At 40.6% G+C, this 13972-nt stretch overlaps 2 protein-coding genes across 6 annotated transcripts; both read left to right on the top strand.

The window, feature by feature from the left end:
• Nucleotides 1–116: 116 nt before the first annotated feature.
• On the top strand, nt 117–2897 carry pigw (phosphatidylinositol glycan anchor biosynthesis, class W). 5 transcript variants are annotated; one of them, XM_078266367.1, is made up of 3 exons: nt 117–208; nt 537–594; nt 1166–2897. In XM_078266367.1, the coding sequence occupies exon 3, from the start codon at nt 1169–1171 to the stop codon at nt 2654–2656; it is 1488 nt and encodes a 495-aa protein (XP_078122493.1). In that variant the 5' UTR covers nt 117–208; nt 537–594; nt 1166–1168; the 3' UTR covers nt 2657–2897. The 5 variants fall into 5 exon arrangements, with proteins under 5 accessions (XP_078122493.1, XP_078122491.1, XP_078122490.1 ...); XM_078266365.1 differs by having other exon boundaries at nt 123–208; nt 537–610; XM_078266364.1 differs by having other exon boundaries at nt 123–208; nt 537–655.
• A 2489-nt stretch (nt 2898–5386) lies between these two features.
• Nucleotides 5387–13440, top strand: ggnbp2 (gametogenetin binding protein 2). The gene is made up of 14 exons (XM_078266362.1): nt 5387–5480; nt 6273–6398; nt 7187–7267; nt 7357–7610; nt 8158–8256; nt 9030–9143; nt 9238–9447; nt 9591–9765; nt 9866–10054; nt 10177–10339; nt 11733–11858; nt 11960–12108; nt 12216–12380; nt 12694–13440. Exons 2-14 carry the CDS (start codon nt 6306–6308, stop codon nt 12895–12897), a joined length of 2022 nt encoding a protein of 673 aa, XP_078122488.1. The 5' UTR covers nt 5387–5480; nt 6273–6305; the 3' UTR covers nt 12898–13440.
• The last annotated feature ends 532 nt before the right edge of the window (nt 13441–13972 follow it).

Below are 13972 nucleotides of genomic sequence, written 5' to 3'. Positions count from 1 at the left end.
ATGAGTTGTGGTTATTCTACAGTACACTGCAGTCCTGACCCTCAACATTTTCCATTACTGTCAGAAATTCCTTCAGGACAACTTCCCGTGTCTGCTGCCTGACTGTCCGACTGCCTCCCAAACTCCCAAACCACACACTTATTCCCGCCCTCTTCCTTGGCTCTGCTTCAGGGGCCCAGCTGTCCACCAGTGTCTAAGAATTACGCGGGTAAGGTTTTCTAGAATCTAATATCTTTAGGACATTTTACGTTTTTAATGCCACGTATGGATTTAGGACTTAATGTTTTCCAAATTCTATCTAGTTTTCCTTTTGTGTATCCAAACGTCGAGACTCATGAATGGCTTCTCTGCATTTATCAATTGCCTGAAATAGATACTAAACCAGAGCTTTTTGACCATATTTCTAAAGTTATTTTTCAGATGCTTATGCTGGAAACTCAAGTCGCGGTTTGGCTGGAAGTTTCCAGAAATCCGAGTTGTCTTGAATGCTTCATGGGGGAAAATACGGAAGCAAATGAGCTCTCTTTTTACTGCAGGCTTCCAATGCAGGCATCCTAGTGGGTTAGGATCGGGACTTCGCCTGACTGTAGATAGGTATGCTGTGAAACAGGTAATTGTGAACTTGCATTTCCGACGCCTAACAGACAAATTCGTGGTAAGTACTGATAAATAGACACACAACTACCTTGGTAACGTATTAAACGTTTTAGTATTGATTAGAGAATTTAATGATGATGACTTAATAATGACTATTGGTAGGTGCTAATGAAAATTCATCCCGTTTACAATGTTCTTTTGTATAGTTACCCAGCTAAAACACGTTTTTGGTTGCGGGAACGTTCCCTGAAGGTTAGGTTTAGTTAGGTTTTGGATAGGTTTTGGTTGAAATGGAAAGTCGGTTTAACGTCCTGGGGACGTTAGTTCCCCTAACGTAACCTTTAAGTAACCATAAGCCAACAAACTCAGACTGCTAACACTTTTTATACCTCTAAATATATGCTAAATCAGAAACTGTACCCATAGGCCTGTAAATTCACCATGGGTGCTGCCATAGCGTCCTAAATGTTCAATTTCCCAGTGTCTATTGAACACGTTCATATTCATTTGTTTCTAAATACAGTCCTGTTTCTCTGATGTAGTAAAACGTGAATTTTAATGTTTGCAGGCCATGTCTCAGAGGGACCTGAAGGAAGCGTTTATCAGCAATCTCAATGGGACCAGTCTGCAGGAGGTGGCACTGGGCTCATTTCTCACCCCACTATGTCTCATCAGCAGAGGACTGATTTTGACCCTCTACCATCAGGCCAAAGGGACTCTTCCGCTTCCACTTCCAATGATTTCTCATCTGCTTCTAGACTTCTGTGTGCTTATCCTTCCCCTGGTTCTGTCATGTACCGTTTTGAGCAGTGTTCTTCACCAGGTCATCTTGAGCCTAGCCTTTGTTTCGGCTTGTGTGTTTTGCTATATCTATCGTGTCAACAGTTCTGCTCAGCACCCACAGAACACTGTCAGCACCTTCCTTCAGAGTCACGTTCAATTCAACCAGGTTCCCTTTGTGACTATCTTTCGAGTGTTTGTGAATGTGAAAACAGCCATCAGCATTCTTGCCGTGGACTTTAGTGTCTTCCCAAGGCGATATGCTAAAACTGAAACCTATGGGACAGGGGTTATGGACTTTGGCGTTGGAGCGTATGTCTTTGCAAATGCCCTTGTCTGTCCAGAGGCACGGGGAAGGAACATCTCAGGATCCAAGATGAATCATATCGCAAAGCAGCTCCTGTCTGTCTGGCCCCTGGTTGTTCTTGGTATGGGAAGGCTAGTGAGCCTCAAAATGTCCGGCTACCATGAGCATGTGTCAGAATATGGCGTCCACTGGAATTTTTTCTTCACACTAGCCATTGTCAGAGTTGTTGCTTCTGTGCTTTTGGCCATTTTACCCGCCTGTCAGTCATGGGTCATTGCCCTTCTGATCAGTGGATTTTATCAGTTCACTTTGGAGACATCAGGGCTGAAGGCTTTCATTATCCATAACAATGACAGAGAAAAGGACTATCTGCATGCTAACAAGGAGGGCATATTTTCTGTAGTGGGCTATGTAGCCATCTACATGGCAGGAGTTCAGGTTGGACTCTATGTGATGCAACCAAGATCCCACGTTAGACAGTGGCTCAAAGCACTTTTTAACCTCTTTTTGGGAAGTTTTGTCCTGTACTCTGCTTTGTACATATGTCAGACACTCGTGGAGCCAGTGTCTCGCCGCATAGCTAATTTACCTTTCTGCCTATGGAGTGTTGCTCAGTCTTTGTTTTTTATGTCCTGTCTAGGAATAGCGGATATGGTTTTACTGTTTTCCAAAAGAACATCAGGCTGTCACTTTGTACCCTCATCATGGAATTTGTGTAAAAAACAATCAGACTCAGTCTCTGACAAAAAGACAGGTGAGATAGAAAGACACTGTCTTGTCCAAGCTGTCAGCAGGAATCAGTTGTTATTTTTCTTGCTTGCAAATGTCATGACAGGATTGACCAACTCGATAGTGGACACACTTAGTTGCAGCAGCTCATTTTCAGTGTGTGTTTTGCTGTTGTACATGTTCACGAATTGCTTTGTAATACATGTTTTACATCTTTGTGGAATTACAGTGAAATTCTGGTAAAATTGCATTCATAAAACTACAAGGTTCATTTGTGTAGTTTGAAGGATTTTGTGGGGTTGGATTGACAGGCATTCAGGGAAACACTGGGGAAATTAAATGTTATAAGAAGATATGATCTGTAATGCTGACGATACTATTGTACATATGTTATGTTTATAAATGCAAATAAATGCGTGTCTTGATAAAATGTGATAAAACTACAATATACTGTGAAACCAAACAGTGTTCTTAAATAATTTGCTTTTGTCTAGGTTTTTTTTTTTTAACAGTTGATTTGTTGCTGCTAAATAATGCATTCTGCTTATATTGGATTGGCCTATATAGAACTGACATCAGCTTACTAGTATTTTAAGACTGGATCAAGTCAGCATCTGAGCTTTTCATAAAAGGGAAATTGTCATTTAAAATGATGCAGCAATTGAACAGCTGTAGTGCTTTTACTTTTCTGTATATTTAGGGACGGCATTAGCTCATTCAGTGGGGACTTGGCTTGGGAACCAGCCGATTCAAGTCCCCGTACGGACCTAGCTGGTAGCTGGAGAGGTGCCAGTTCGCCTCCTGGGTGCTGTCGAGGTGGCTTTGAGCAAGGCACCGAACCCACAACTTCTCAGGGTGCCATCCTGTAAGGCAGACCCCTAGCTCTGACATCTCTCCATACATAATGAATGTGTATAGGTCCTGTTTGTGCATTTGGGTATGTGAATATACAGGTGCTGGTCATATAATTAGAATATCATGAAAAAGTTGATTTATTTCAGTAATTCCATTCAAAAAGTGAAACTTGTATAATGTATACATTCATTCCACACAGACTGATATATTGCAAGTGTTTATTTTTTTTAATTGTGATGATTAGAACTGATAACTAATGAAAACCCCAAATTCAGTATCTCACAAAATTAGAATATTGTGACAAGGTTCAATATTGAAGACACCTGGTGCCACACTCTAATCAGCTAATTAACTCAAAACACCTGCAAAGGCCTTTAAATGGTCTCTCAGTCTAGTTCTTTAGGCTACACAATCATGGGGGAGACTGCTGACTTGACAGCTGTCCAGAAGACAACCATTGACGCCTTGCACAAGGAGGGCAAGACACAAAAGGTCATTGCTAAAGATGCTGGCTGTTCACAGAGCTCTGTGTCCAAGCACATTAATAGAGAGGCGACGGGAAGGAAAAGATGTGGTAGAAAAAAGTGTAGAAGCAATAGGGATAACCGCACCTTGGAGAGGATTGTGAAACAAAACCCATTCAAAAGTGTGGGGGAGATTCACAAAGAGTGGACTGCAGCTGGAGTCAGTGCTTCAAGAACCACCACGCACAGACGTATGCAAGACATGGGTTTCAGCTGTCGCATTCCTTGTGTCAAGCCACTCCTGAACAAGACACAGCGTCAGAAGCATCTCGCCTGGGCTAAAGGCAGAAAGGACTGGACTGCTGCTGAGTGGTCTGAAGTTATGTTCTCTGATGAAAGTACATTTTGCATTTCCTTTGGAAATCAAGGTCCCAGAGTCTGGAGGGAGAGAGGAGAGGCACAGAATTCACGTTGCTTGAAGTCCAGTGTACAGTTTCCACAGTCAGTGATGGTTTGGGGTGCCATGTCATCGGCTGGTGTTGGTCCACTGTTTTCTGAGGGCCAGGGTCAACGCAGCCGTCTACCAGGAAGTTTTAGAGCACTTCATGCTTCCTGCTGCTGACCAACTTTATGGAGATGCAGATTTCATTTTCCAGCAGGACTTGGCACCTGCACACAGTGCCAAAGCTACCAGTACCTGGTTTAAGGACCATGGTATCCCTGTTCTTAATTGGCCAGCAAACTCACCTGACCTTAACCCTATAGAAAATATATGGGGTATTGTGAAGAGGAAGATGCGATGCACCAGACCCAACAATGCAGAAGAGCTGAAGGCCACTATCAGAGCAACCTGGGCTCTCATAACACCTGAGCAGTGCCACAGACTGATCGACCCCATGCCACGCCGCATTGCTGCAGTAATTCAGGCAAAAGGAGCCCCAACTAAGTATTGAGTGCTGTACATGCTCATTCTTTTCATGTTCATACTTTTCAGTTGGCCAATATTTCTAAAAATCCTTTTTTGTATTGGTCTTAAGTAATATTCTAATTTTCTGAGATACTGAATTTGGGCTTTTCATTAGTTATCAGTTATAATCATCACAATAAAAAGAAATGAACATTTGAAATATATCACTGTGTGATGAATGAATACAATATACAAATTTCACTTTTTGAATGGAATTACTGAAATAAATCAACTTTTTCATGATATTCTAATTATATGACCAGCACCTGTATATAACAGTGTGAAACAATTTAATTTCCCCTTGCAGGATTAAAAAGGTACACATATATTATACCTTTATATGCACACATCCGTTGTCTTTTCTTAATCTCATTTCTTATGTTACTTCCCTGCTCTAATACAGCAACACCATTTATATTATATACAAATATTAAAGAATTATACAAAAATTATGAAGTGGACATTCTTAGGGCTCAGTTATTCATTTCAAACAAGCAGCTTGACTTGTATTAATGTACATTTTCGCTTTCTCAAAATACATATTCCTCCGCAGCACTGTGGAGGTGGGTCTGGCACATAAACTGTATATTCATGTTATACAGTCTATAGTCTGGCAATGCGAGACTATCAATAATGCGCCTCCTGGAGGCCACATGCAATACGTCAGCTACGTAATATATTGGAGGGCAAAGGTCAAATCAGCAATGAAGATTCCGCCACCGTAGCAGCCTCACTTACTGTCGCACTTGTTTGTTATTTTAAGGGGAACTCACAGAAACGGGTAAGTAAACACAAAAATTGTTTTTAGTCAGATATATATTTATTTTGTCAAGGTGGCAGATTATGGTCTATATTTTAAACGTTGGTAGGAGAAGCTGATATAGCTAGCTAAGTGACAGTTGCTAAGTAGCCAGTTCTACTTTATATTAGCCGTATTGAAGCTGGCTATTGTTAGCTTTGTAGGATAGCGATGCTAACTAGTAAGTTAGCCAAGTTTGCTGGCATTGGCAGGGCGTAGACAAAGGATAGCAACACTGCAGTATATCTGTTACTGGTTAAGGTATTATTAACTCCAGTATATAGCTAGTAGTCGCTTGAAAATATTGTGCATAAAGACACTGACCGGCTTCCTTTTAATCTCTAATATCGTACTGGCAAATGAAATTAGCTAGCAGGCTAACGTTAACTGGCAGCCGCTGGTTACTGCTTTATCCTGCCTAACATGTAACTTAGGCGTTAGCGTAATGAAACCTGTTGTCACTTAAATAATTTAAGCCAAAACTGCTACAAAAAGATTTTACAAACTATTAACGTCATACCCTTTTCTACCTCCAAGCTGTCGTTTCCCAGGTTGTTTGCTAACTTAACGTTAGCTGGTTAAATCTGGGTCAAGACATATCTGTGTGCACTACAACGTCAGTTAATGTTTGGCATTTTGTACCGTGTTTTATTGCCTAATAGGTTATAGTGACAAGGTGATGTTGCATTTAGCCCGCAATGGATTAGCATTAGCTTGGTGTAGCCTGTGCTGATGTCAAATGTGGTCAGTCGGTCTCTTGTGTGTCACCTGCAGGCGAGCTGCACCCCAGCCAAACTGGAAGAAGTCATGGCGCGTCTGGTAGCAGTTTGCAGGGAAGGGGAAGAGGACTACCCATTTCTCGCCCGACAGATCCCCCTGTGTATTGATGATACTCTCACGGTTAGTTAGAATTCCCATATATATGACCACAAGGAAAATGTCTGTTAAGATCCCAATAAACCTCTTTGGGTCAGGTGATGGCATTCCATATCAATTTGGGATAGTGATTTAATGTCCAGAAGTAAAGGCTCAGTTATTATCAAGCTTATATTACCAAGATCATTATCAAAATGTGAAGTCCCAACCTGTTTGAGGGAAACAGTTTGCTAACCTTGTCTGTTGAACAAACCAAATAAAGAAGGCTTAGGGTTTAGACAAAAATGACTGTGTAGACACAGTGTCTTCACAAAGCGTTCAACCAGTTTGGCTTTCTTAAAATATTGTGGTGATGTAGATATATGTGTGTGTATGTGTATGTGTATATATATATATATATATATATATATATATATATATATATATATATATATATATATATATATATACTAGGAAGGTAATATAATGTTTCTTTATTATTCCATGACAGAATACAGTGTTCACCTCAAATGTTATTGTTATTATACAAATCTTTCTGGCTAAACAAAGGCACTGAAGCCTTACTTTTGCGATAGCGACATACAGTTACTGTAAAATTGGCACAAGAATTTAGAATGGTAAAAACCTGAGTTAGTGTCCGATCATAGTGTATGTTTCAAGAAAAAAATGTTTTGTGGCAATAGTAAAACTTTTAAAAACCAAAAGGACAATGTTGTCTTGTGACAATTATCAGCATGGCTGATATAAGTAACAAGGCAATAAAGAATTTCAAAAATGTACATTAACTGTTGTATATTATCTCTTGTTGTCAGATGGTGATGGAATTTTCTGATGGTGTCATGGATGTTGACAGCCAAGAAATAAGCACAGCTCATTGGAAACAATTTTCTGAGGTGAGCAGTTAAAATTTTCCACACAGGAGCTGATAAGTGTGTAGTTTGTCAACAAAGTGGTAACAGATGTATGATTCCTTGGCCTTTAGTATCACTCCAAGTTGAAGCAACAGGACTTGAATATTGCCCTGATGGTGACCTCCAGAGAGGTGTATAGTGCATTATCTCAGCTGGTGCCATGCGTGGGCTGCAGACGAAGTGTGGAGCACCTCTTCTCACATTTGGTGGAATCAGGGAACCCAGCCCTGGAGCCCCTCACACTGAAACCCACGGGCATGCTCTCTGTCACCAAAGCCTGTTTAGCAGATGTAAAGAAGCTCTACAACCTTTTCTACGTCCACGGGTAAGATACAAGGAAGTGTGTTTCGCTCATTTTCACTGCCAAATTGATCACACCATCTATCAAAAGAGAACAGCCAAAACTAACAGTTTTTCATTAAATATGAGCAAGTGCTTTTGTTAGTGAAGAACCTAGAGGACCAAAACTTCAATATGTGACATAAAAAAAAAGCTCTCTGGGTTTGTTGGAATCGTAGAAATAACATTCTATTTCTATGGTTTGAATACTCTGTAAGGATACTGCTATACCAAGCTGATATACTACTCTTTAGTAGACCCACCACTCTTTAGTACGCTTCATCTGTACTGAATTTTGTTTTTTTATGTTGAGTCCTTAGAGACAAGGATGTGACAAGGGGTTAAACTAAATTAACTGCAAACTATGCACATACGGAGTTATCTTAAACTGACACTGTGCCATTTTCTTTTTATTTAGTGTCAGATATAAAACATGGACAAATGCATGTTGTATTTTATTAACTGTCAAACAATACTGGAATACTATAAAGTTATTGTGAAAAAAATAATTAAATATATATTTTTCTTTACAGGTCCAAGTTGAATGACATGATTGATGCCATTCCAAAAAGCAAAAAGAACAAACGCTGCCAGTTACACTCCTTAGACACACACAAACCTAAACCTTTGGGGTGAGTAATATGACCATTGTATCTGTTTTTCTCATCAAACTGTTGTATCAGTTGTTTCTTTCTCTAAACAACATTCAGGATGTTGGTGTTAAGAGACTTGAATAGTAGCTTTTCCCAGCAGGCAGGGCCAGTGTGTTTAAGTTGTCCTCTATCTAACCGTAGTGAAGTGGGCACAAAGAGAGTGGCAGGTTTTAAGAATCGCACTAGAAGACGACATATGCAGCGTCTTCTTTCCCTTTGGACAGTTGGTGTCCCCCTTCACATAGACACAAGACCGAAAAGACAGAGTTAAACTCTTTCTCCAGCCTTCAGAAGCCCTCCGTTTTAGACCAGTCATCGCTGTTTACCATTTGAGGCTTTGTTTCTATTTTTCCCTGGATATTTGATGTATACAAACATAAGCCTTAGTTTTGAAAAAAATGGTGAGCACTTTGACTGATAAACTTAAAATATTAGAACATGAGCCAGATATCTCCTCCAAGAGTTGTTGGAGACCAAAACCAGACATAAAAAGAGTGAATATTAGACCAGGTAATCAGAAACACCACTCTTGATGAATACTAATGTTGATCCATTTTTGCTGCATGTATAAATACTGTAGTTTATTATCAAACAATTTTATCATATCAGCTTAAAAAGTATGCGAGTGTTGTGTGTACAGCTTATTTCCGCTAACCCCAAGTTGGTTAAAAAAAAACTATAGTGGCAGGTTAAAGAGATGATGACACTGCATTGTGATGGCCTAGCTATAATAGTTGTATGTTTGCTTACAGTGGAAGCTGGATGGATGTGTGGGAGCTGATGTCTCAGGAGTGCAGAGATGAGGTGGTCCTCATTGATAATGCTTGTCTCTTAGAGACACTGGAGACATACTTGCGTAAACACAGGTAATGTGTGACTATTTTCTCCCCTCTTAAACGCTGTGTCAGAGCTTTAGAAAGAACTCGATAACTGCGTAGTACTGTACTTTCTTGTCATCAGGTTTTGCACTGACTGTAAGAATAAAGTGCTGAGGGCATACAACATCCTGGTGGGGGAGTTGGACTGCAGTAAAGAGAAGGGGTATTGTGCTGCCTTGTATGAGGGACTATGCTGTTGCCCCCACGAACGCCACATCCATGTGTGCTGTGAGACTGACTTCATTGCTCATCTCCTCGGCCGGGCTGAGCCTGAGTTTGCAGGAGGCTATGAGTAAGTAAAAGTTTAAACAATGAATACCACAGAGCTATCTTTTACTATTGATGAAGTCTGTTTCCTTTTAAAGTCATTTTCTATTATTTCATGTTCCTTTCATTGTATTTATACATTCAGTTGATGATTCTGTTTTTTTGAAGACGCAGAGAGCGACATGCCAAAACCATTGACATTGCACAAGAAGAAGTCCTGACCTGTCTGGGTATTCACCTGTATGAGCGGCTGCACAGGATCTGGCAGAAACTACGAGCAGAGGAGCAGACCTGGCAGATACTGTTCCATTTGGGAATTGATGCACTACGCAAAAGTTTTGAGGTACACATCTTCTAAGCCATTGTATGTATGGTATAATTCCAGATGTATTTATCAGATGATAAATGGCTCTGGGATAATGTATTTATTACGATGCCCCTAGATGGCCGTGGAGAAAATGCAGGGGATCAGTCGGCTAGAGCAGTTTGTTGAGGAGCTGTCTGAGGAGGAGAGGGCCAAAGAGCTGAAGCAGGAGAAAAAGAGGCAAAAGCGCAAAAATCGTCGCAAAAACAAGTGTGGCTTTGACGTATCTGAACAGGAGGGAGAGGACAAGGAGAAAAATCTGGATGAGGTAATCTTCCATCAACCGTGAGGGACATGAAGCTCTCCTTGCACATCATTGAAGACATCTGTGTTCATCTGCAGCTACACATCTATTGATATAAGTCTGTCCCATTTGGTGTGTGTTTGCAGGGTTCTCTTGAGTCTGTGGAGGGCACTTGCAAGGTCTGTGGTAGCCATGATGATGAGGAGGAGGAGGAGGAGGAGGAGGAGGAGGAGGAGGCGGCCAGATGTGTTCAGAGCGTCGTCACCAATGGAGGCTCTTCCTGTAGCTGCCGAGACAACATGAAACAGGGTAAAAATGCACACAGGCTTACCAGGCTGTCAAGTTTGAACCAAATTAGACGTACATGTACATTGTTTGAATTAAGGTAGTGTGGCCTTGTGTGCTCTGATACATTTTGCATGCAGTTAACACAGTCATTAAGTTTTAATAAAAACTCAACTCCTGGCATTTGCTCCTGGTGTTCTTCACCACTGTTTTGGAAGAAGGAAATAACAGGCGAACCAGTCGGATGAGGTTTTCCAGTTGATGTTGCTCCACTCGTTTCTGGTGCCTCCGCTGCAAACAGCCTTATCTTTGTTGGTAGTTTTGCCATCTATAGCATAGAACCCAAACTAGTTCACGCACAGATTCACAGATCCTTCGGGGATCAGCACAGCTTTGCTTGCTAGTGCCCTCCATTTTTATTCATTAGCTTGGTTTACTATAGTGAAAGGTCAAGAGGACATGCAATAGGTTAAGCTGATAGTGTCTTTTATGAATACGCCCTCTGCTGGACCACAAGGCAAACTACTTTAAACATTCTGTTGCACTAATACCTCTTTCACACCACGTACCAGGGTTAGGCTAGGGTTGTCTGATCAGGGTTCAACCCTCCTTTTGGAAATTCAAACCAAGCCAGTCTACATGGGTATATCCCTGGTCGAGCACAAATAAATAACGAGAGGGGAGAACATTTCTCTTTGTTTGATTGCATTAAATGTAAAGTTGGGCTTTGCTATTGGCTTCATGACTCATTTTTAAAAAAGACAGAGGAAAAAAGAGAGAGATTTGCGCTCCCCAGCAGCCGTACTGAACTGCAGCCTGCAGCGGGTGTCTCGTGCCAGAGAGAGGGAGTAAGAGCGGCGGTGCAGGTACACAACTTATTTTCATACAATTGCGTTCTAATGCTGCGGTTCTGCTGCTCTGCAAAAGGCAGACTAATGAACATCCGGGCACTCAGCTGGTTGTTCGGAAATGAATTGAACTGCTCCGCTCTGCTGTTGTTGAAGCTGCCTGTTATAATCCTAGTTTTATACGGTCTATGGTGAAAACTCAGTATAAAGCACAGTGAGACAAAATTTGTGTTTTTATCAAAGTGTGCGGCGACCTGTGACGACTGCCCCACTGTCATTTCCAACCAATCGCATCATTTGTCCCACCTCGGCTGTTGGCGACCCAGGTCGTGCGCAATTCACATTGAAATCGACCCTAGTCCTACCCTGATCAAACCTACCTGGGTTGAGAAGCCGAGTAGATCGAGGAGGGTTACCCAATTCAAACACAGTCGACCTGGGTATAACCCTTATTGAGCCATGGTGTGAAAGGGGTATTATAGACTGTATATTTGAAACTGTCAGGAACAGACATCACTACAAACCATTAAACCTGTCTTCATACATGTTTTTTCCACTTGTTTCTCCAGATTTGTCTCCTCACAGCAATGGTAGTGACTGTGGCTACTCCTCAAGTATGGAGGGCAGTGAGACAGGATCGCGGGAAGGTTCTGATATTGCCTGCTCTGAGGGAATATGCAACCATGACGATGCAGGTCTGGTTTGAGCAGTTCTATGATGATGCTGATGATATACAACCGAAACCATTTCAGGGATTTTCTCACAGTTTGTCTTTTGTTCTTTGCTCCTTCTGCAGGAGATGACTCAAATGCCCATCGCTGTGCTGAAGACAAGGAGGAGGATGGAATAGACAGTTGTGTGGAATGCTGGCCACACTCTGTGGAAAACACTCAATGCAAGAGTAAAAAGAAGAAAAGGAAGGGCAAGGGTTTATGCAATGATCAGGTGAGAGAACAGATTGTAGAATTCACATGCTCTGTGCAGAATGTTTAACACGGTTCATTTCTGCTTTAATTATTAATCATCGCTGTGTTTTATATTTTTTTTTACAGTCATCAGCGTCATCGCACACTTGCCGAACCAAAGAAATCTTTTCCTCCTTATGTGGTGATACATTTGCCAGGATTGCACTACAGTTACCATGGACAGTAAATGATAATAACCTCCACCTTGAAGCGAGGCCGCCAGAGGCAAACACAAGTCTCATGGAACTTCTGGTCAGTAGAATCTTTGTCACAGGAGACGATTTGACTCGTTATAGTAGGACAAGTACAGTTGTAACTGATAACATATATAATAGCTCTGTCATGCTACGATGGCAAGGCCCTGGAATTGACAAACCCAGATATAAATGTCTGCTGTATGAAAGGTCTATAGATTTTTTTATTTTTTTTATTTTTATTTTTTTAATGGCTTGTATTCTTTATATTTAATTACATTTCACCTTTTCCTTATAAGAATGAATTAATACACTGGTTTGATTCTGGCTCTTATGTCCCCTCCTGCATTCCGTTCGTGTTCTTAATACAGGATGACTCAGAAGTGATTTCAGATGAAGAGAATTATCTGACACAGGATGAAATCCAGGCCTTTTTGGAAAGAAACCAGTCCTTCTACAACAACCGCCACCAGTACCGACAGCTCCTGAAAGAGAAGTTCACCAACTACTGCCGCACCACTGAGCGGAGTAAGCCAGTCTGTGGAAAGTGGTTTACCACCACCAGTGTCAACTAACTGCACTAATGGTATCTTCCCTGGGAAAAACACTCATTACCACTGCTGCAACATCTTTAGGAAAGATAAAATGTGGAAGTACATTTGATGTCTTATTCAGTCTTTTCATCTTTAAAGTAAATTTGATTCTTCCTTTCTGTTGATCATCGCTCTCTTTCACACTTACACCAACACACTTTTCTATCATTTTTTGGCCACTTTCTCACCCGTAAGTGTTCTCTTTGACCAAGTCTAGCTATTTGTTGTTGGTCTTTTGTAGGGTTGTTGGGTAAGAGCACAGTGGAATCAGTAATCAAGCTTTGCAAGCTGTGTCATTAGGAAAACATCTTAGTAGTCTTATTTTATGTTTGTCCTTTTTTTGTTGTTTCTCATTGGTGACACTTCGGTGTAAAGGTTGTACCATTTAAATGTGTACAGAAATTCTAAATATAAAGATTTTACAGAGAATAAACATCCATTTGTAACAAGGATCTGGGTGTGATGTTAAGGGCGCACTGTGCAAAATTTACTAAATAAAGAATATTTATTAATATGCATTACAAATTTTGTTTTTTTTTCTTGACCTTACAAGTTAATGTACATTTCCGTCTTAGAATATGGATAAATACTAGTTATTTTGTGAGCCAATTTATCCTGGTCTTTACTGTTTAATACTACAAACACAGGGCCAGTAGGACTGGTAGTAAGCCTAGTCCTACATTTAGAACATTGTTCAATGAATATATTCATTGAATTCTGACAGTCTGGGACCAGTTTTAGTCCTTGCAAAAGGAAACTGGACATTTGGGGTAAACTTTCAGTTAGTAATGTAGTAACGATATAAAACTAACTGCTGGAGCTTATTTGGAGTCAAATGTAGGCTTTATATAACTGGAGTTATGAGGAATATAGGTCAGGGTATCATTGGATAATCCGTAATTCATTTATTTATTCACCGTTGATCATTTGAATAGCTATAATCCTTTGTGTAGTTTCCTTTTAAAATGTAAGTGAATGGTTTCGCAAGTATAGATATATTATTGCTACCTTCATATCGGAAATGTCATTGTTCTCAGATAAACTATTATAGTAACTA

This window comes from Sander vitreus, chromosome 13, assembly GCF_031162955.1.
Source record: "Sander vitreus isolate 19-12246 chromosome 13, sanVit1, whole genome shotgun sequence".
Classification (NCBI taxonomy): domain Eukaryota; kingdom Metazoa; phylum Chordata; class Actinopteri; order Perciformes; family Percidae; genus Sander; species Sander vitreus.
This window is presented reverse-complemented; position numbering and strand designations above follow the sequence as displayed.

Excerpts from the sequence above, each read along its gene's own strand:
- pigw (XM_078266368.1), top strand. The coding sequence starts at position 515 with ATGAGCTCTCTTTTTACTGCAGGCTTCCAATGCAGGCATCCTAGTGGG. Across the intron at positions 656-1,165 it reads GCCTAACAGACAAATTCGTG|GCCATGTCTCAGAGGGACCT; the intron begins GTAAGTACTGAT and ends TAATGTTTGCAG.
- ggnbp2 (XM_078266362.1), top strand. The coding sequence starts at position 6,306 with ATGGCGCGTCTGGTAGCAGTTTGCAGGGAAGGGGAAGAGGACTACCCA. Across the intron at positions 8,257-9,029 it reads CACAAACCTAAACCTTTGGG|TGGAAGCTGGATGGATGTGT; the intron begins GTGAGTAATATG and ends GTTTGCTTACAG. Across the intron at positions 12,109-12,215 it reads AGGGTTTATGCAATGATCAG|TCATCAGCGTCATCGCACAC; the intron begins GTGAGAGAACAG and ends TTTTTTTTACAG.